The following is a 21,401-nucleotide window of genomic DNA, read 5'->3' as shown; positions in this document are numbered from 1 at the left end:
ACCAACAATCCCCAGCCAACTTGACAGCTTGAACAATTTTGCCAGGAAGAATGGGCGAATATTGCACGATCCAGATGTGTAAACCTTGTAGAGACCCAAAAGACTCACAGCTGTAATTGCTATCAAAGGTGGTTTTACCAAGTATTGACTCAGGGGGGTGAATACTTATCTAACCAAGACATTTCAGTTTTTTTTTTAAATTATTTTTCATTAACTGTTGTTTCACAGTAAAAATTTTCTTGCCTCTTCAAAGTGTTGGGTAGGTTGTGTAAATCGAAGGGAAAAAAATCCCATTTAAATGCATCAAGATTTCACAACAAACTGTGAAAACATCCAAGGTGGGTGAATATTTATTATAGGCAGTGTAAAGCTCGCTCTTGAAGCTGTTTGACACAATGTGCAGTCACACTTATAAAATACAAACAGTGCAACATAAAAACATGCAGGGGTTTTATCTTGGTGGCGGGAGCTTAAGTGATAAAATGGTATTGTTTCTCACGCTTCCTTGTCATTATTGTGTCAGATAAAACTCATACAGCAGTGATGTAGGTGGACAGGGTGTAATTATTACCCTGTGGAGATGGAGGAAGGGCACTGCGAGGATGCTCCAGTGTGGATTTGAGTATCGCTTAATTTTCCTAGCAGGTTCATTTGCATGTGTAAGTTGATAGGAAAATGTATGCTTGCAGGTTGAACCTTTGACAAAGAAGCATCTGTATTCATTCACATCTCAGAGCTGGGGGTGATCTGAATTCAAACACAAGCAAGCACTCTCACACAAGCGGCTTCATTGGTGCCTGATATTTAAACATCACCTGCCATCTGGCCCATAGTAGGATTGTTTAAAACCTGAAACAGAAAGTCTGGTACATTCATCAGGTATTGATGGAAGTTTGCAAAAAGAATTGCAGTTTTAAGCTAGGGGGAATTATCTTGAAGTGATACGTGTTATTTACTTCCATTTGTTATGCATGTCCAGACATTGTTGTCTTGTGGTTGGACATGTGCATTTATTACACCACAAAAAAAATAAAAAAAAATGTGTTTGTGTTTCTCATAGAGGAATGCCCTGCTGGTCATCATCCCCTCATCAGTGGGTGACCTCATGGGGGTCCTCAGTTCCTGCTGTTGCACAGGTAACCAGGCGATGAAGGACCCCCGGCTGCTGCAGCTGACCCTGAAGTGCCTGACTGCCATGATCCACCTTCTGCACGCCAGCAACCCGGACCAGCGGCAAGTGGACATCAGAACCGTGCTAGACAGCTACTTCCAAGTCCTCAACTCAGACCGCCTTGGCGCAGGGGCTGGGGCTGGGGCTGGGGCTGGGCAGGGGGAGGCGGAGGCAAGAGACTGGGAGGACCGGCTTATCACCCTCCGCACCAGCATGCTCAGTGAGTCCCACACCAGCCGGCCTTGTGCGCACTCAGTTAGTTATTTATGAGGACAAGGGACACAGAGGCTCTAGTAAATATCAGACTGTCTGTTCCGACCAGCACACATACAGTATAGTGCAGTGACAGTGTGCAAGCATGCACTGGTCTCCTCATCTTTACTACCACCAGTTTGCGCATGGGATATATACCCCTGTGTATATATCGGTCAATCTTTGTTTTATATAACGCCTTTCATAATGGACCACCATCACAAAGCGCTTTAGAAGATGCAGTAAATACAAGAAAATCCATAATACTTCAAATACAGAGAAATGCATAATACATGATATACGGTAAAAAAAACAAAACAATGCATAATACATTAAATACAGTGGGAAAGTACATAATACATGATAGTAGCATAATACATGTAGTACACTAAATACAGTGGAAAGTGCATAATACATGAACTAGTACATCTATATATGGTATAGAAGTGTGCAAAATAGCATTTTTTAAGGAAGAAAGGACAAGGGTCTATAATGTGGGGATTTTTCCTACAAGTGAAGTAAAAAAAAAAAATTATATATATATATATATATATTTACTATTGAACTTCACTTTTAATATAACTACCAAGGTATGTATTTTCAGAAATGAACTTGTCTATTACCACTTGTTTTTTTTCCCCATATGTAGGCCCACAAGTACAATTATGCTCATTTTAAGTAATTGTTTTAGTTGATGCAATACAGTTGCTCACTCCCATAGCTGTGATATGTGCACCTAGCAGTATTACTTGTAAAGGTTTTGTGTAATGGACTGATCTTATTTGTGTATGTACTTGTTTTGTAGGTGCCATCCCAGAGATGTTAAACTGCGCTGATCGTCCGGTCCTTCAGGCCATATTTCTGAATAACAACTGTTTTGAGCACATTCTGAGACTGATACAGAACAGCAAGGTGGGGTGGAGCTGTGTGTGTGTGTGTGTTTGTGTGGACTGTGAGTACAGTCCTGTAGAGCAACAAAAACAGTTATGCTACATTTTCCTTTATTATACGTGCTGTACAGTGTTCGTGTTTTAAAATTATTACTGGAATAACTAGAACCCCTTTTCTTTTGAATGTTAAAGGTGTCCCCTAATAGGCAAGGAGTTGTATTCAATGGATCTAAACACCACCATCCTATAACTCACTAAGTAGGATCCTCTCTGCTATTTTACATATATTTACAGATTTGAAATACACTCGCTCGCACAGATGTTGTTTTGATTTTCATAACCTTTTGTACACACTGTTTAAACCATGTTCCTGAAGGGCCAGTGTCCCTCCTGGGTAATGTTCCAACTGTGCCCTAAATTACTTAATTAGAACAAAAATTGGTAATAATCGGTCCAAGTAAATAATTTAGGACACAGTTGGAACAGAAGCTAGGGGGGACACCAGCCCTCCAGGACCAGGATTCCTCACCCCTGGTTTAGATCGTCTGTTGTCTAGATCAACTGAACAGACAATAGAATTATCAAGGGCTCTGAAGGACGAGGCCCCTGCTGGAATTCAAGAGCACTTCCAGTGACTGGAAACTGCTTGATTTAGAGGCTTCTCTGCTGTGATGAGGAAATGAAAGCACATCACAGTTCTCCTAATATAATAGGAAGTGAAACCTAATGTGATTTATTTATTTTTTGTAAAGGATCCAGCTCTGTTCAGTTTACATGTTAGTGGGGTTATGCTGGAATTATTAAATGTAGAAAACAGTACTGTTTTAGTGATATTAATTAGGTTAATAAATCACTTCTGGCGGGGGGGAGAAACTCCAGTGGAATCAATGGAGGGTTATTCCATTGATTTTATGTTGACCCCTATTTCTCTGTGTGCATCAGGCACTTAGATTAAAGGTTTTTACCAAAACAAGTCAGAGGAGAGGAAAGTACAGCCTGTTAATACTGCATCAGCTACATGCGACGACTCGGGCTCTGCAGTAGAAAAACAACTAGGCTCCTCCTGATTCTCCTGATCCAGCCCGGCATGGCTCGGTCGTACAGTGGAAGAGGTACAATGGACCTGGAATTGAGAGTGTGGAGAAGAGAGGTGTCTTTTATATGGGTACAGAGGATTGTACACTAAATATTTGCAGAACGTGTTTCATTTTTCTGTCTTATAACTCCAGAAGAATTTGAGGTGAAAGTGCTTTGCTCATGTTGTGTGTCTCTCTCTCTCTCTCTCTCTCTCTCTCTCTCTCTCTCTCTCTCTCTCTCTCTCTCTCTCTCTCTCGCTCCCTCCTTCCCCTGTGTTTCTAACTCTTCTGTAACAGCTCTATGTGAGCAGTAGGTGTAAGATGGAGTGCAGTGGTGCATGTGATCTCACCTCACAGTTACTGACAGAAATTGATATCAACCAGGTATTAATCTTCTCTACCCCCCTTCCCCCTCACACCTGTCACAGAACACTGCTGTTAGCGGGGAAACTCTCTGACCTCCCTTCGAGTGAGGCTAGTACCAGCATCTTCTGTCCCTCTGCAGACTTCAGTTTTCCCAGTCCCTCTGGAATGCAGATTTTAGAACTCCAACACACACAGATTAGAATATGAAAATTGTGCAGAGGTCACAGAACAGCTGGTTTGTGTAAGCCTAAGATGGCGCTAACTAGGAGAAAAGTAATAGGTCAGTTTTATTAAGGTTACTATATTAAAAAAGCAGAAGTTATGTTATATTTGTGTAAATTGAAATAATAAAAAAATATAAAAAGAGATACTTTCATTGAATATTCATGAGAAGTTGGTAATCGCATGTCAAGAGAGTCCTGCTGATGCAGCTGCTCTGTTCAGGTGGTGGCATGTTTCCTTTTCTCTGTCCTCTCCTCTCCCCCGAAGGGGGAAGACCTTCAGATAGTGCCTGCTTGAAGCTTGTCAAAAATATCTATTTTTTTTGTTTGTTTGGCAGGTATGCTGTGTAGGAATGTGGTTAATTAAACATGTTTTGGATTGAGCGATAATTAAAAGCATGGCCCTGGTGTGAGGTAGTGATGTGTGGTGGTGTGCTGCTGGGTTTGCTCGTGGAGGGGGGGTGGTAGTGGTGTAGTCGAACTCAACACAGGCTGGGATTTGTTTTTTGTTTGGGTGCCGCTTTACAGTAGACCTCCAGGAAACCAGGATACAACCATCCTCAAACGAATAGTCTAACTTGGAGCTGCGTTTCCACAAGCCAAGCTGAGCGGACTTGGTTAGTAGCCGCTTGCCATTTAGCCACAAATGTGCTGTACATAATGGTTGTGCTGTGATTTGTAACCCATTTTGGTCATCAGTTCAGTATCCCACAGACATGAGGTGCGAGGTAGAAGGCTTGCGTGCTGAAGAGAGCATGTGGAAACAAGTTTTTTTTAAAACTACTTTTGTATATTGGGTCATTTCTCTCTGTGTGTAAAGCCTGAACCAATACAGCTATGGCTGAAAGTTTAGCATTACCCAGTAGAATTAACAAATTTTTCTTCATAAAGTCGAATTATATGTTACGTTAACGTATTGAATTACACTTTGTAGTTTTCCCAAATACTTAATGAAAAATTGAAAAAAAAAATGTAATACTGTACTACTATTATGGCTCCTGGTTGACTTTTGCAGTATCATTTTGTAGTTTTTTATTTTTTTTTATTTTTTTATTTCATGATATTAATAAACGATCTAAGTTATGTTCATACAGTTTTTTTTTTTGTTTTTTTTTAAATTGTCTCAATCCTAAAATTCTGGGTGATGCAGAACTTTTGGCCAGAGCTGTAAAGTGTTTCATTTGACAGTTGCGTAGCCACAGTTAAGGACAGGATTCTGCATTCTTGTTCTTGTCACAACTTCCATTCCTGGTTCAGTACGCACTGGGAAAGCATTCACTAACACCAGAACTAGCTGGCCTGCAACATAAACTCATGTAGAGAGTAAGGAACAAGCAGGTGCAATTCAGATAATGGTTCTATACTGCATTCTATAGTGATAGTGCTCTGGAGGTCTACTGTGATGGACGGAGGGGTCCCGGGCAGATCGTTTTCATTTGTGTTGGTTTCAATCAAGGTGTTTGTGGAGTCATTGTTCCTGCTGGCTGTAGAACTGAAAGGTACATTGGATCATCCTACAATGCAAAATTAATAGCAATAATGGGGCTCAGTGTTATTGTGTAAGTTTCTAAGAAATATATCTGAAATCCCTTAAGAGAATATCTAACTTAATCTCTCACTTAATGCTCAAGTCCTAAAGATAAGAATCTTACACTTGAACATTTTTCTCTTTGTTGAATTGATCTTAGTCAATTTAAATGAACTATGAAACTCGGAAATCGAAGTTAATACATTAATGTGTTCTCAATAAAAGCTTTTATATTCATTCAACTTGGCATTTTTTTTCTTTTGGAGAACAACATCGCAGGTGTAACCAACAGATTTCAAACGTCACATCAGTTTGTGTGGGAAGATCATGTAAGTGTATGCCTTCCGCCATAAAAAGTAAAAGAAATGGCCTACTATTCCCATCAGTTTTTATAAACTGTTTGGGTTACACCTAATTCAGAGTTCACAATATTTCTCTGTTTTGTAGGTACCTGTTAGTTTGAAGCCAACTCTGGTTCTCAGGATCTATTCCAATTCAGGTCTTTATTCCAGGCAGGTCCTAAATTGGTTAAGCGAACCTGCTACTGTATGGATCAGATAACAAGTTTACGATCAGACTGGAACAAAGATCACGCAGGAATGGATCTTGAGGTTCGGAGCCATGCACCACTGTGGTGTTTGATGGGGAGCCAGGTCCACAGCGAATTCTGCAGTATCTAATTTCAGCATGTTGTGTCTCTAGGTGTTTGAGAAAGGCCCCGACTCCATCACTGTCCATGCTCTCAAAGTGCTCACTGCCATCATGACCAGCTCTCCGTCCGCAAAGGTAATCCTGGATTCATAGTTATCATCCTCTGACTGTCCCTTGTGGCTAAGCAGGACTAAAGGTTTACAGTGTTTTACAGCATTTATGATAGGACTGTTTGAAGAGCCTTATTAACATATGCTGCAGGTTTACTGCTTTTGAGTTCAGCATATACAAAAGATGCAAGGAATGTTCTTACAACACAGGGAGATCTGAAAGAGAAATAAATGAACAATAGTGAAGCTGGAGTTTTTATTTATTTATTTATTTTTATAAATCCCCATCAAATCCCTGTGTTTTATTTTCAGTGTTAATCATTCCGTGATGTTTGTTTTGTTTTTTACAATATGCACTATGTAGATTTTGTGTATGTCATTACATAGTCAAGATCTCAATGTAAGGATGCACTTTTGTTAAGTCTATAAAGCCATAATAGTGCGCATCACTTTCGGACAAAGTAATGTAGTCTTACAGTATGCACCACTTACACCGTCCAATGTTATTTTGGGCAGCCGTTTAAATCGGATAAATAGTGTCTGCCATTCCCATTGATTTCAATAACAAACGTATTGTTTATACCGTATAGTTTGGGCAAACTCAGCTGTTTAGGATCTCGTTATCTACCGTTCACATAGATTGCAGTAACAAACACATTGCTTTATACTGTCGTAATCACTCTTAATAATGCACCAAGCAGCTGTTTCACCTTGTTACCTTGCCGTTCACATATATTTCAATAAAAAAGGCAGCACTTTACAATAGTAAAAGCTTAACAGATCAATCAATCTGATTTTTGCACCTCGTTCCTGAGCGATTACCCATTTACTGTGTCTCTGCAAAATCAGTAATGACTACAACAGCAAGCATAACTTGAAAGAGAAAAGCAGTGATCATCAGCACGAAAATTCAGTTTTGTAAATAAAATGTTACTTGTCAGATGTTGTGCACTTGTTAAAGTACGCTTGGAACTCTGTCAGTCAGCAAACAATGCAACGTTGCTTCTAAAAAGCTGGAGTTTCAGTAGTTGAGGAGGAGTGTGCTGATGAAAATATAACCGAAACTGAAACTCTGACAATACCAGAGGGGGTGTTGGAAGAAAAATTCTCAGCTGTGTCACCTTGGCAACCAGGACACCCTGTCTTAAACAGGTACCGATGATGGACAATAAAAAATATCAGTCATCTGCAAAAATCTGGATCCAGCACTCCCGATCCCTTGGAACAGAAGACGTGTTATTAACCATCAGCAAAGAATCTCCAGGCACGCCGGAAACAAAATCCGGTCTACGCCACTGTGGAGCAGCATCCGGATATAGCACCGAATTGGGATTTTTTAGAAAACGCTGACAAAGTTTGCGCTCCGTACTTGCAAAAACAGACCTTCCAGTTGCGTATCACTGAGTTTTTCGCTAGAAACAGTTTGCAGTAATGCAGCCTGCCTGTTCTGTACATTTCTGCACTTGCATTTCTTTTTTGGACTTACTTTTTATTACTTTTGTAGGTTTTAATAATTTTTTTTTTATTAGTGTAATGAGTGTCTTAAAGATTTTTAACCGTATACCTGCTTGTTTGTTTTGATTACTGCACTGGTGATTGGGGGACAGTTTGAGTGTCAGTTTATTGTGTGGGAGTTTATACTGTCCATCGCTTACTACGGGTGAATCAGGTTAACACAAACACACCCGTTCTAAGCAGTGGTGACAGCAGTGCAAATTATGGTTATTTTTCCATACTTGACAAATACAAAGAATTGTATTTTTGCTCTGTAGTTTCTTTGTGTTTACATTGCCTAAAATGTAGTTCATTCAACATCCTCATTTAAGAATTAGGTTGTCCACTTCCAAGTGATTCTACCAGATTTATTTATTTTTATTGATTTGCATATGCTTGTTGACAATTCCTTCTTTTCCCTTTGCCCCGCCCACTAGGAGGTTTTCAAGGAGAGGATTGGCTACTCTCACCTGTATGACGTGCTGCAGAGCCAGGGCCAGCCAACCAGGCGACTCCTCCAGGAGCTCATGAATATGGTAACGGTGCTGTCGCAATGCACTCTCAAACGTGAGGGGCTTGTCAGCAATCAACCTCCTGTCTGCTACAGTGTTGGAGCAGGTTGTGGAATAGGCATTAATTGTATAACCCATTATACAGTATACTGCAGTTATGTGTGACTCATAAGATAAATTATGTTTTTTGAAATCCAACAGCTAATTATGACAAGCTTGTAGATTAAAGATGGTTCCCGGGTGTATTGCCTTTGATATAAGATTGTACAAAGCAACATGCTTTTGATTCAGGATAGCCACTAGGCCACACTGCCTCCTAGAATCTCAGCTCTGACCACTAGACCACACTGCTAACGAGTCCCTCAGCTGTAACCACTAAACCACACTGCTTCTGAGGCCCTCAGCTCTAACCACTAACCAACACAGCCTCCCGGTCCCTGATCTCGAACCTCTGAGATGTGAATATCCTGAACCATGTCCGTTACTGACTGATATGTGGAGTTTGGTGCTAACTTCTACAGCCTTTATTCCTGTTGTGTTCTGTGTGTTGACCAACACTCATGCACTGTCTCTACAGGCTGTGGAAGGAGACCACACACAGGTTCCGGCTGTGCGGATCAACAATGAGCAGCCTCTCCTCCTGCTGGTGCAGTGGATCCCTGAGCTTACCTCCCGTGACCTGCAGGTGCTGCTCTCTGATTGGCTGGGACAGGCTTGCGGGGGCACGCTGCGCGACCGCACCACTGCGGTGCAGGCAGGACTCGTGCGTGCTCTCCTGGACGTGCTCTCTGACCACCACCGCCTGGACAGGAAGTGTGCAGACCAGCTCATCAGGCTGCTGCAGTCACTGGGATCCCTTTCTTTACCCCCTGGGGAGCTCAAGCGCCTGCTTCTGCTGCTGAGGCCAGATTCGGAGGCCCCAGGAGCCACGCACCCCTACTCCGACCGCATGGTTCAGGCCCTGTCTGCCATGGCTGGGCACGAGGGGGTGGACAGCGCCTTGCAGTACTTCGACCTGACACACTGCATGGCCGGCATCATGGTCCCTGCTATTCATCGCTGGCCCGGCTATGGCTTCTCCTTCCACGCCTGGCTCTGCCTCAATATGCAGCGTCCACACGGGCTGGCCCCACAGCGCAGACTGGGCAAAGTACCACGCAGGAAACAGCTCTACAGGTAAATGGAAAACTGGAGGGGAGAGCAGCTGAGGGCCAAGAGTTAACCAGTGAGGAATTAGGTGTCCTGAGTCAGGTAGTTCCCCCGTTAAAGACACTTCCGTTAAAGAAACTTCTTGATTATTACATTTTTTTTTTATTTAAATGTTTCTGTGTACTGTAGTGGCTGCAAGTACTATACATGATTCAAGTTTTATTTTTTTTTTTTTTTTTTTTTTTTTTTTTTTACACAATAATTTTACTGTTTGTATTCAGCAGTAGATATCACTTGTCTGTGTTTGTGAGTGACCTTCCAGGACCTCCTTGTAAACAAAACTTTGTCCTCAATGGGTACTCCAGCTTTAAATTAAATTCATTGAATAATCGGTAATGGTTAAGTAAGCGCTCCCTCACAGAAAGCAGAGGTAGTCTGAGGCTGTGTGGTCCAGTGGTCGAGAGGCTATGTGCAGAAGCAGCTGTCTCCTTTGTTTGTGTCTGTGGTGCATGGGGCTACCTGTATTGCTCAATTACACCGTTTTTTTTTTTTTTTTTTTTTTTTGGCTCCTGTCGGTTTCACTCGGCCATTGAATGGTTTTCTCTGCTTTTTCTGGAGAAAAAACAACTAGAGACCTGTGCTTTACGTCTTTTTGATGATGTCATACAGGGTCTGACATCGGACTGGAAAGGCAAAATTGTAATGTTGGACCTAGTCCGACATAAGACCACAAAGGGTTAAAGAAAAGGGCTTATAACCAGGAGGTACCCAGTTCAAATCCCAGTTCAGCCACTGACTCATTGTGTGATACAGAGCAAGACACTTAACCTCCTTGTGTTCAGTCTTTGGGATGAGACGTTCTTGTAAGTGACTCTGCAGCTGATGCATAGTTCACACACCCTAGTCTCATATCTTGTAAAGTGCTTTGTGGTGGTGGGCCACTATGAAAGGTGCTATATAAAAATAAAGATTATTATTGTTATTATACCATGCAGTCCCAATCTTTTGCTACTTTGCAGAATCGAGGTGTATCTGTCATCTGCTATTGCTGGTAGATTTTTACCTCATCAGTTTGTAAATCGTGAGGATCATTTTCCAGTTGTTTCTCTTAGTTACAAGTTGAAATAAATTGAATAAAAACTATGTGACTAATGATTTAAGTTTCCTAAATGGCTTCAGTTTCTCTCTGCTTTTGCTCCAAGTTTCTTCACAGCGAGCGGGACTGGGATCGAGGCTTTCTTCACAGCTGAGGGTATGTTGGTGGTGGCGGTCTGCACCAAGAAAGACTACATGACCGTCGCTTTGCCCGATGTGTCCTTCAGTGACTCGGCCTGGGTGAGGAACTACAGCCCCCTGAATAGAGAGGCTGAGCCACTTGGAAATGAGCCCTTTGTTGTGATTCATCCTGTGTACTGTACTGTCAAATCAGTCGCCCAGACAGTGTTTTTTGTTGTTGTTGTTGACAGTAAGCTGTGTTTGAATATTCTTCATGGTAATCATGTTATTATATTTTATTTTAAAATAACTTCTAGAAGAAAAAAAATGACATGGATAGGATTTTTGGGGAATTTTGCTCAGGTTTGCTGTTTTAGTTTTGAAGTATGAAACACAGGGTTAAAATGAGCCTCAGCAGTTCTGCACGGTCCAGAGCCCTCCTGGTCTTATGACCCTAAATTATTCATTTAATTTCTTCCCAAATTCTTACTTAGTTGATTATTTTAATAATAAAACCTGGACGACTCTTGATCTCAAGGATTTGTGCAGCCCTGCTCTATGCCCTGCACACCAAGGCAACACCACTTCTAAAACGATGTTGCGTGTGGCAGCAATTAAAGAAAATATTCAGACTAACGCGATAATAATAAAACATGTTTACAAACTAGTGTTCTCAGCTTCCTTTGACGTGATTTATGGATTATTACATTTCTGTACTTGTCAAAAAACCGAAAAGGTTCCCTCCAAGAATTAAATTTTTTTTTTTAACCTTTTTTGATGTTCGCAACCATTCTGAGTTGGTTCTCCAGTTGTGACTGAGTTGTAGAGTTTCTCTTATGTTCTAGTTATCTGACATAGACCTGTAGTAGTTAGGCTAGATCAGCCAAGTGTCCTATTTTTGTGTCAGCACCCTCTTGTGCTCGGCAGTGTATTACCAGTAATTGCAAGAAAGATATTAGGACAGTAAAAAAATAAAGAACTCGCTCATTTTAAATGTATTGCCCTCTCCTCCCCTCTCTCCAGCACTCGGTAGATATTGTGCACATTGCCGGGCGTCGCCCCTTCGGTCAGAACCTGGTCAATATCTTTGTAGATGGACTGCTGCGCAAGTCTGCTCAGCTCAGAGTCCCGTCCCTCAGTGAGGTAAGGAAGAGCCACTGCATCTGTACAGGCTTCCAGTCAGTGTGAGGGGCCCTGCAACTGGACCACATCACCTGCTCCTCCTGAAAGCATTGTGTTTTGAAGTTCCTCATACAGATTTCAGCAATTCAAGGGGTTTCCTGAAGAAACACGATGCCCCGCAATTTGAGAATCATCTCATTTTTTCTTTCATTTTACCATGAAAAACTATTTTCTGGAAAAAACGTAATAATCCATGAAAAGTTCTGTTTTCAGAAAACTATATAGTTGGTAACAGGGAGGATAGCTTATCAAAATACATTCTAAAAAATGTGGGTTAAGTTTTTCCAGCAACCTCATTATGGAAAAATATCGGTTCTGTCCTGGGTTTCCTATAAAAACTTATTGGGATATTCTAACCTCCATCTGTTTCATCTGTTCACAGTTTTACAGGAAGGAATTTTTTATTTGACTGTTTATTAACTTGCACAAGATTAACTACAGTAGCTCTTCAACCAACATCAAGTCTCTTAAACCAGTATGACCAGCTGAAAACCGCTATCATAGCTGTATAGGATAGACCAGAACTTTCAGCAGGTTAATTTTTCTTCAATTTGAATTCTTCTTCTCTATTTCTATCTGCAGGCCTTCACCTCCTGCTGTATTGGCTCTGCCGGGCACCGAACCACCACAACAACAACAACCCCCACCCTGCCCTCCCCCCAGCACCCTCCAGACTCCACCTTCCCCAGCCACGCACCCACCTTGAGCCGCTCCCAGTCCTTCCCAGCCTCCTTCTCTGGACCCCGCTCCCAGGACTGCCTGGTCCACACCATCCCTGCGGGGAACCAGGATGCAGAGTGGGGGACTCCCACCTCCCTGGGGGGCATGCTGGGCACTGCCTTCGTCTGCCACGAGGCCCTGCAGCCTGCCCAGGTCAAGGCTCTACACAACGCAGGTGAGGCAGGCACCGTAAATGTAGTCCATGCAAGGTATCTTAACCTCTGCACCGAACCAAGGTACCTTTTAATCTGCTGTAAGCGTTGATGCACTAAGCATATCATTTACAGTATATATCAGAAATATATATACACATACATTATTTTCAGATAAGTCCTAAGCATTTCTATTGGATTGATATCAGGTGATTGCGAAGGCCATTCAAGAACGTTTATCTTTTGTTTTGTCTGCCAATCAGCCTACAAGCAGATGGTATCATTGTACTTTGTAGAATCTTTTATTCATGGCTTCAATTACATGAATGTCTCCAGTCCCTGAAATGCTAAAACACCCCCATATTTAACTTATAGGTACAAGGTTTTCTTTCTTTTCCCTCAAGCATACAGTGGTCCACTTTTGGGATATATTTTAGTCTCATTGGACCAGAGAATGTTGTTAAAGAAGGCTTCAGATTCCTGTTCGTATTTCTTGTCAAATGTTTGTTTTATGAATTATCTTTAGAAGTGTTTTGCAGTATGCAACTCTTTGAGTTCAGGTGCTTTTGTACAGTTTTTTTTGTGCATTATGACCAATGCTTCTAAATCTTTCTTTCCTTGGCTTTGGACAACCAGTTCTTTCAGGCATTTCAGTTGAATTTGTATTGTGGTACTTCTTGATTATTGCTCTGATTTGTGGATTTTGATATTCCATATTTCTCTGATACTGTTCTGTAGCCATTTCCTTTGTTGTAGTTTGCTATGAGTGCTTTTCTCAAAATGTGAATCCAACTCCCTTGTCTTGACCATCTGCTGTGTTGCTGAAAAATTCTTTAACAGATTTTGGAATCAGTTACCTCTTTTTCTGGCTATTGACTATAATGCAGCTTAATGGTTTTTAACTAATCAGTATATTTAAGTGAGTTATATTAAATAAGGAAATTGCTTATGTGTTTGTTTGTTTTTTGTATGTTTTTTTTTAAAGATTGTTTGTAAACTACCAACAATTTAGTATTTTGCTTTGTCATTTTAATTAGTGGCTTATGTTCACTAAGTGCTTGTAGGGCTTTTCTGGGGTTAATACAGTCCTGAATCCTGAAATCTTTTCATGTTCGGGGTTGGGTTGTCTTGCGAATGACCCCATCACAATGCAGAAAATTCACGTGACCCAAACCCGATCTGAAGAAGATCATCCGAAGACACAACCTTGTTTAACAGTGAGCAGCAATGTCACAGTGCATGTTGATCTTCCAATTAAAGCTACAGTACCACATTAGCTGTGCAGTACACAAGAATATAATTTTTTCTGCATTCAGAATAAAATAACACATCAAATAGCAATCATTAATAATAGAATAAAATAACACATCAAATAGCAATCTAAATATTTAATAATATTTAATTATATAACAAGCAATACACAGCATTAAAAAAAAAAAAAAAAGCAAAAAAAAAAAAAAAAAAAAAGTCAGAACATTCCAAGGAAAATCTTCAATGGGTATTCAATGGGTAAAATCACAGGTATCTAACTAAAGATGGTTCTCTAAATCTCAAGAAGGTGGAAAGGAAGCTAGAAAAACAAAGGCCTGTAGCTATCTGACCCTTAAGAATAAACCAAACTAATCGAATGGCTCAGAATTTAGGAGTTGAAGCAGCATTTTAATTAAAATATACCTGAAAGTGATTAATTTGCAGGGTGAGATCAGTTTGACTGGTTGTGGTTGGCTGTATTTCCCCTTAGATGCTTTGGAGAGTGTCTAATAGGGGAAATAGCTCAGCCAGGGGGTCCTGTAAAAGCAATTGTATAGCAAAGACTCCATGGGGAAGGGTGAGGAGTTTTGATCTAGAGCATGACAATGTCGTCTTTGCACTTTTATTACTGATGCAAGTATAGCAGATGCATATTTTCCTATGCCTGTTTATAACACACTTCAAACGGAAATTTGGGAAATCCTTGTAACTAATGTTTGAACCAGAAAAATAATAAGTTTAAAAATTCCTGCACTTTCTCTTACAGCTCTTGTTTGGTTATAACCTTCTCCCTTAGGGAGTTAAAGGAGTGGCAATGAATAAACCATAATAAAAAGCACTTTGTGTCTGGTCTCAGGATCTTTCCCTGTTGTCTCCACACAGGACCCAACAGTGTGTCCCCCTTCAAGCCAGATGGGGAGATGTTGGACCTCAACAGCAAACTGCTGCTCTGCTACACTCCAAAGGTACAGACCGGGTAGAGGGGGAGGTAGGGTGTCTGATGCAACAGACCCATCATTCGGTTCAGTTCAGGGATTCAGTCCAATGCTACTTTATTTCATCTGTTCTGTACAGGGCAGCTCTGTGATGGGGTAGATTTAGTTACATATCCAGAAGAAGAAATGTGGTGAGGCCTTAACAATCCAGCGCCTGTGTTCATGGTGAATCGCAACTGGGCAGGCATTGACCAGCTCCACGGCATTGAAATCTGGTGCTCACTGACTTAGCTCTTCCCCTAAAGCTGCTATAGAAACTCTAAACGATGTGGTTAAGTATAGACACTTCCTGCCGTACAGTAGCTCTCCATATGTAGCAGTTTTAGAGGATGTTGTCAGTGGAAACTCTGCTCCCTACACTAGAGTAGAGTGGGGTTTTATTGGATTATGTAACCGACCAGCTTGCTATCTCTCCCCTCTCTCCTCCAGGCTTGTAAAAACCACATCTGCCTCGACCTGTCTCCTCACCACCAGTACGATGGCAGACTGACTGGGCACAAAGTGGTCAACTGGGATGTCAAGGTGGGTCTGGTTAATTAGCTTAATTGGTTTTGTGTGATTTTGAACTGTTTTGATTTATGGGGACTATTGCTGAACACAGTATTCGGTCTCACAAGTGCATTATAACCTCCTTTAATTTATACTCTACACTTTTGACTTTAGGACCAGGTGTTCTGTTTGACTTTTTAATTGCTTCTTCACACTGTTTGATTGCTGCCAGAAGTAGGTGTTATACAACACCAAGGTTTTTCTCTTGGTGGGCATGTTCTAGTTCTATACCATACTATAGGTATTTGAATCCCAAGTGAATTACATTTCATTTGCCACGCTTCCTGACCAGTTATGTATGTGGTCAGAATCCTTTCGAATTTACTAGGTTGCTGAAAATGGACAAGCTTTCTGTCATCCGTAAATTTTACAAGCTTGCTAATTATCCCCCAGTCTAGGTCATTAATGTAGATAAGAAACAGCAAGGGTCCTAGCACCGATCTATACAGCAGCACAATGAGTACACGACACCAGCTTTAGGTTTCTCCCCTTACAAGTATCCTCTGGTGTTTTAAACTAGTTGCCATTTACTTAGCAAGAAGGATAAAAGAATACACTTCTCATTTTTAGAGAAGTTGCACCACTGTACTCGCTTACTTGGGGAAGAGGGGGTTGTCTAGGAAATGTGTTAATGAAAGGAACTACAGAACCATATAAATAGATTATTAGAGAATGCCAGGTCCCTCAAAGTGCTGCCGAATACAATGGGTGTTACATTTTTTCTGCATGCTGTTCAGGTCTCCTGCGTGTTACGTAGTGCTGCAAGTTTCTTAAACGCTATTGTGATTGTTTTTCTATTTATCCACATGTCCTTTGTTACTAATCTACTGGGACTGTTTAATCACTCATTCTATATTTGAGCACAGCTTCTCTTTCTTTTAAACCCTGTTTTAATAAATAAATAATCAAACAAAAAAAATAAATCTTTAGTTGCTGATGATAGAAACATGTAGACATCACTCCAATAGCGAGCTGGATACTGCATTAGTCCATCAGATTACTGTTTTTTGAATCGGTGCATGGATCACAACCCAACTCCCATTCTATAGCAATTTTAGCCTTTCTAGGTTTTACTGGGAGCTTAATTATACAAACCATAGAGAGGAAATCCATACATTAGAGAGTAAGACTTGTAGTACACTGATTTAATTGAGTTGCTCAGTGTACATTAGGATGACACTGAGTAGAAGTGCATTAGGATAAGGAACCTCACTGGATTGTTATTTAAGGGGGCTCACTCGCCCTGCCTCTCCCTAGACGAGAGCCTACTGTGAACCAGCTTTTGCTCTGTGGTTATCTACTGTATGAGGAAATTAAAATTAGCTAAGGTCTTTAGATAGCTTCATGATTACTGCAAACTCCACTGAGTTTCAAATGCAAGACAGTTTTGTAGTCAGCCGAAAGATGGTGTTCCATATGTACTGCTGGAGAATTCTGTGAAAGAATTAGAGAGGCCTGGTGATCTAAATCACTAACCTCATTCTTCTGCCAGGCATCTCTGCTGCTGCTGCTGTCTCTGAGAAAGACCGCAGGTCAGATGGGCCCGGAGATTGAACTTCTCTCCTGTTTCCAGAAATGGGTGGCACAGTTTGTGTCTGGAAACGTGTTAAGATGAACTTAGGGAAGTCAGTGTCTCTCCTGCAGCACCATCTGCTAACATCCTCTTCAGTACTCACTACGCATTAGCATAAACAACAAAGGACCTCAAAGTTATAAACATTGAAACTTCAAACTGGGCTCCTGGCTTCTGTAAATAACTTTAAGATCGGACACTGGGAATTTTACCAGTTAAAGGTAGCTTCTTGGGCTTATTTTTTTGTTTTGCGAGTGTCACACATTTCAGACTAATGAACAAACTCTGTGCTAGTAACTATGGGGTTTGTTCCTAAAAGTACTTGCCTAGTTGATTCCATTTCATTTAAAAATAATACAAGTTTTTCATTATGATATTCATAAAATGATCTGTGCAGACAGGCAACTGTCGCTAAGCAATCTGAGTGGGCATTTAGTTGTTCAAGAACAAAATCTGTCCTCTCTTTGATGACATCATCAGCCCTATAAATGTTCCCAAAGGGCCCTTGTTTAAAGGAATGCACTGAAAACAATACAGAGGTACGTGCAAAGCAAGGGGTGTTTTCTGGTTTGAAGACGTTTTTTAAAATGAACATAAATGATATGGAACAAAACATAGATTGTGTTTATTTTTTTAGGGATAGGCCTGTGTGTGATTTGTAAGGGTGTTTATGATTAGAAATGTTATGAGTTTATAAATCCTTAAAAAAAAAAAAAAAAAGAATCGCTGTTATGCTACCCAGTATATTTAAATAAATAAACAGGTGTTTTTTAAAAATATATACTTTGTTTGGTTGATTTTTTTTTTTCCTATGTAAAGAATTTCATTCTGTGCTACCTTGTCTGCTCGCATCTCCTGGTAAAGGTCCTGCTGCTCCTGTTACTACTGTGTCATGATCTGTGGGGTAAGGCCACATCTTGGTCCCCTTCATCAACATGCAATCATAGGCGGGATTACAGGGGGGAATTCTAAGGGAGAACAGTCCTTCTAATTTTATTTATCTGCATTAATAAACAAAAATGACTTGATTCCTAAGACGAGATTGTGGTAAAGCAATAAAAATCACATCTTAAAGCAGCAAAACGCTCAATTGTATACAAAACAATGTTGCCGTTCCATTTTGGGTACATTTCCATGAAATTAATTTGCAGGTAAAAACACCTTTTTAACAGTCGTTCAAACTAAACAGGTAAAATAGGTGCTTTTGAGTGTCATCTGCAAACTTTCTTGTGAAATTCATTGTGAAGCAAAAAACATTTTTCCACAAGCTGCTTGCTCCTTTTTCTTACGTGCTCTTGTGGCCTCTCGTTGTGTTTTTTCCTTTGTGGTAAAAATTCCTCTCTTTCCTTTTTTCGTCCTTGGTCTTCCCTTGCTCCCCTCCTTCCATGAAAAGGATATATAATCCTTGCTCTACCTTGGTCTCTTTGTAAAAACTCGTCTTCTTGTGCTCTCCTGTCTTGTTTGTTCCTCTTCTTCCTTTTTTTTCCCCTCTTGTTTCCTTTCCGTTCCTTTCCCTTTTCCTTCTCCTTCCTTTTCTCCTTCTTTTCCTCTCCTTTTTTCTTGCTTCTTCCGTCTCTTTCAACTGTTCTCTTTTTCCCTTCTCCTCTCTTTCTCTCTTTTTTTTTTCCCCTCAGGTATTTTTTTCTGTCTCTTTCTTTTCGTTTCCTCTCTCCTTCCTTCTTTCCCTGTTTTCTCTCGTCCTTTGTGCTTCTGCCCCGCCTTCTCCTCTTCCTCATCTTTTTTTTCTTTGGCTCCTCCCGTCCTCTTGGGTGCCTTTCTTTTTCGTGGTTATTAGCTCCCTTCTTTCCTTTTTTTTGTGGAAGTCTTTTCTTTGTTCTCCTTTCCAATTTTCCTCTGTTTTCTCCCTCTCTTGGCCTTGTTTCTTTTTCCCTCTTCTATCCTGGTTGCTTTGTTTTGCTGCCTTTCGTCTTTTTTTCTCTTTCGGTCTTCTCTGTTACTCTCTCTTCTTCTAAGAAACTCTTGTTTTCCTTCTCCCTTCCTTAGCTTTTCTCTCTTTTTTTCTCCCTTTTCCTTTTGGGGGTTGTTCCTCCTTTTTTTTTGTCCTTCTCATTTCCCTCTTTCCGGTTTCTCTCTCTTTTTCGAACGGTTTTTTTTCTGCCCTCTCTCTTTTTCTCTTCTCCCCTCCCGTTTTGCTCGCTCCTTTTTTTTCGTGCTTAGGCTCGTTCCTGTTTTTGTCTCCCTTTTTCTTCTCTCTCTTTGATCTTTCCTGTTTATCCTCCTTGGTCCCTCTCTTTCTTTCTTCGGCTTTTACTGCTCGTAACACTCGTTCTTTTGGCTTTCCCCTTTCCTCTCCCTCTTCCTTTCTCCTTTCTTTGCCCAGTTCTCTTCTGTCTTTTCTTTTCCCCTTTGTTTTGTCCCCTTTCTCTCCTTTCATTTGTCGGTAGGTGTGTCCCCCCGAGGCGAGGAAGATATTTATTTGTTTGCATTAATAAACAAAAATGACTTGATTCCTAAGACGAGATTGTGGTAAAGCAATAAAAATCACATCTTAAAGCAGCAAAACGCTCAATTGTATACAAAACAATGCTGCCCTTCCAGTTTCGGCACATTTCGTACTTTAATAAACGTCCATGTTTTGGGAAAAAGTTTCATCAAGTGACAATTTTTCGCACGAGAAACTCCAGTAGACTGAAATAACATAAGATAACACTAAAAGTGTCGACGAAGAAAATACATACGCATTTTTACATGTAAATATGAGTGTTATGCCAGGAGATTTCATGCATTAAATAAGGATTTTTTTTCCACTTTATAATCTACACCACCATACTCCACACTGTTAAGGGGAAAAATGTTTTTATTGAGAAAAAAATTATATTTTAAAAAATACAAAACTGAAAGATCATAATTGGATAAGTCTCCACCCACCCTGAGTTAATACTTGGTGGAAGCACCTTTGGCAGCAATTACAGCTGTGAGTCTGTTGGGATAGGTCTCTACCAACTTTATACACCTAGATTTGGCAATATTTGACAATTTTCTTTACAAAACTGTTCAAGCTCTGTCAGGTTCCTTGGGGAGCGTTGATGGTCAGCAATCTTCAAGTCATAACACAAATTTTTGATTGGATTTAGGTCGGGGCTCTGACTGGGCGACTCAAGGACATTTACCTTTTTGTTCCTTAGCCACTCCAGTGTAGCTTTGGCTACGTGCTTTGGGTCGTTGTCATGTTGAAAGGTGAACTTCCATCTCAGTTTCAGCTTTCTTGCATTGGGCAGCAGGTTTTCCTCAAGGACTTCTCTGTACTTTGCTCCATTCATTTTCCTTTCTATCCTGACAAGTGCCCCAGTCCCTGCCGATAAGAAACATCCCCGTAACATGATGCTGCCATTTCCATGCTTCACAGTAGGGATGGTGTTCTTTGGGTGATGCACTGTGTTAGGTATGCGCGAAACATAACACTTTGCGTTTAGGCCAAAAAGTTCCATTTTAGTTTAGTCAGACCACAAAACTTTTTGCCACATGGCTAAAGAAGGTTTTTTTGCATACTTCAAAAGGGATTCAAGGTGGGCTTTCTTGAGCAATGGCTTCCTTCTTGCCACCCTACCATACAGGCCAGATTTGTGGAGTGCTTGGGATATTGTTGTCACATGCATACTTTGACCAGTCTTGGCCATAAAAGCCTGTAGCTCGTGCAAAGTTGCCATTGGCCTCTTGGTAGCCTCTCTGATCAGTCTCCTTCTTGCTCGGTCATCCAGTTTGGAGGGACGGCCTAATCTAGGCAGGGTCTTGGTGGTGTCATACACCTTCCACTTCTTAATAATCATCTTGACCGTGTTCCAAGGAATATTCAAGCCTTTTCATAATTTTTTATACCCATCCCATGATCTGTGCCTTTCAACAACTTTGTCCCGAGTTCTTTTGAAAGTGCCTTGGTGCTCATGGTTGAGTCTTTGCTTTGAAATGCACTACCCAGCAGAGGGAACCTACAGGAACTGCTGAATTTATCCTGAAATCATGTGAATCCCTACAGTTTAACAGAGGTGGAGGCCACTTAACTTGGTGTGTGATTTTGAAGGTGATTGATTAACCTGAGCCAATTTAGGATTGCTATTAGAAGGGGGGTGGACACTTATCCAACCAAGCTATTTCAGTTTTTATTTTTAATTAATTTTCTACAAATTTCTAGAATATTTTTTTCACTTAAGATGTGGCGTAGGATGTGTAGATAAATTAACAAAAAAAAAAAAAAAAAAAAACATTTTGATGCTTTTTAATTCCAGGCTATAAGGCAACAAACGGTGAAAAATTTGAAAGGGGGTGTAGCCTTTCTATAGGCACTGTATATGTCAAATGCAAGTACCTTATGATAGTACTGAGTAT

General features: G+C 40.7%; 1 protein-coding gene across 3 annotated transcripts in view; it reads left to right on the top strand.

Moving 5' to 3' along the window:
• Window positions 1-21,401, top strand: part of LOC121312970 (neurobeachin-like protein 2) — a 124,027-nt gene that overhangs the window by 61,177 nt on the left and 41,449 nt on the right. For 2 of the 3 annotated variants that reach the window (XM_041245010.1, XM_041245011.1), the window contains exons 8-18: window positions 1,061-1,391; window positions 2,229-2,335; window positions 3,687-3,773; window positions 6,207-6,290; window positions 8,197-8,295; window positions 8,849-9,447; window positions 10,623-10,755; window positions 11,659-11,778; window positions 12,400-12,712; window positions 14,823-14,905; window positions 15,365-15,457. In XM_041245010.1, coding sequence (XP_041100944.1) covers window positions 1,061-1,391; window positions 2,229-2,335; window positions 3,687-3,773; window positions 6,207-6,290; window positions 8,197-8,295; window positions 8,849-9,447; window positions 10,623-10,755; window positions 11,659-11,778; window positions 12,400-12,712; window positions 14,823-14,905; window positions 15,365-15,457 — 2,049 coding nt within the window. The remainder of the gene's footprint in view (window positions 1-1,060; window positions 1,392-2,228; window positions 2,336-3,686; window positions 3,774-6,206; window positions 6,291-8,196; window positions 8,296-8,848; window positions 9,448-10,622; window positions 10,756-11,658; window positions 11,779-12,399; window positions 12,713-14,822; window positions 14,906-15,364; window positions 15,458-21,401) is intronic. The other variant, XM_041245012.1, reaches the window with a different exon arrangement.

This window comes from Polyodon spathula, chromosome 3, assembly GCF_017654505.1.
Source record: "Polyodon spathula isolate WHYD16114869_AA chromosome 3, ASM1765450v1, whole genome shotgun sequence".
Classification (NCBI taxonomy): Eukaryota; Metazoa; Chordata; class Actinopteri; order Acipenseriformes; family Polyodontidae; genus Polyodon; species Polyodon spathula.
The sequence above is the reverse complement of the archived record's forward strand: the minus strand, read 5'-3'. Positions and strand labels throughout refer to the sequence as shown.